Consider the following 1,294-nt stretch of genomic DNA (forward strand, 5'->3'; position numbering starts at 1 on the left):
ATGATATAATCTTCTCAATCTCTTACAACAAATTATCTGAAAAGATGCACAATACTTCTTTATTATTTGAAGATACTGAACGTTTACAATTCAATGATAAAAATTATCAATCAAATAATGAAAACCACAGTGATAGCAATAACGATAACAACCATCAAATAGAAATACAAAACGAAAATGAACTACCCATTTATTTTCTATAAGAAGACGTCGTTAATAAGCGCTGCTTCAAATACAAACCNTTAAGTCCCAACTTATACTTAATAACTAATGATTATTGTGAAAATGGCAACTTACCACCTTCTAAAACATGATTGAGTTATTTCAGCAGATCCAAAGGTGCTTATACTCAAACCAATTTAGGTATGGTCTCAACAAGCCAAAGCTGGAGAAGTGCCATGACCAATGTTAGAATCTCGGAAGGAGCTTGGTACTTTGAACTCTCGACAATAAAGGTCAACAATGAAACACTAGATACTATGAGAAATGACAATAACAACAATAATCGTAATCAAACAAATTTCAGTGACAAATACATTAATGAGAAAAGCAATAACGACCGTAAAAACGGAAATTTCAATGTTAGAAACATTTCACCTGTTGTTGCAATTGGAATTGGAAGAAAATGAGCTTGAACTCAGGCCCCAGTAAGTTAGGAGGCTACAGCTATGGTTTAAGAGATACAACAAGCCCGAAAGTCGATATTTCGAGACCAAAAGGATTTATGAAATTTTGCTTTAAGTCGGGTGTTTTTTTGTCTTTTTTTTCCGTTTATTTGCCCGCCTTTATTTCAACGATCGGAAATATGCGNTCAGGTGGTTATAGAATCTATTTACTTTTGAATAGTTCATGTGTATAAGGTCGTTCCTACAGTTAGTGTCCCTTTTCATTTTATCAGATCGAAACATTGGACTACTTTGGGGATTTCTATTGTTACTTTCAGAGTTATGATTTTGATTTATCTGAGACAGCTGAAAAAAGGAGGATTCAATAACCACTGGTAAATCATGTTTTTGGGTTTTTTCTTCAATATCATGTTTTTTATCGTTAGTTAAGCTTTGGTTATTTATACTATTAAAATTTTCTTTACTTTTGAGCTTAGTCTCTTTACTATCATCATCATGTTTATCTTCAGAAACTGTTCGGGATGTATTGTTGGCAAATAATAAAGAATTTTGAAACAAACTTTTATCAAAANCAAATTCTTTTGGCTTTGAAAAATCACTAGTTTCTAGATTCTTGATGTTGGTAATACAGCAAGGGAAAATAATAATAAAAGGTAAAACGTTTTCTT

The 1,294-nt window shown here is 31.8% G+C and overlaps 1 protein-coding gene across 1 annotated transcript; it reads left to right on the forward strand.

Moving 5' to 3' along the window:
- Positions 1 to 44: 44 nt before the first annotated feature.
- Positions 45 to 629, forward strand: ASCRUDRAFT_10758 (uncharacterized protein; the record flags this gene model as incomplete). The annotated part of the gene is made up of 2 exons (XM_020188690.1): positions 45 to 129; positions 340 to 629. The coding sequence occupies 2 exons, from the start codon at positions 45 to 47 to the stop codon at positions 627 to 629; spliced, it is 375 nt and encodes a 124-aa protein (XP_020044101.1).
- Positions 630 to 1,294: the final 665 nt, after the last annotated feature.

This window comes from Ascoidea rubescens (genome assembly GCF_001661345.1).
Source record: "Ascoidea rubescens DSM 1968 unplaced genomic scaffold ASCRUscaffold_57, whole genome shotgun sequence".
Classification (NCBI taxonomy): domain Eukaryota; kingdom Fungi; phylum Ascomycota; class Saccharomycetes; order Ascoideales; family Ascoideaceae; genus Ascoidea; species Ascoidea rubescens.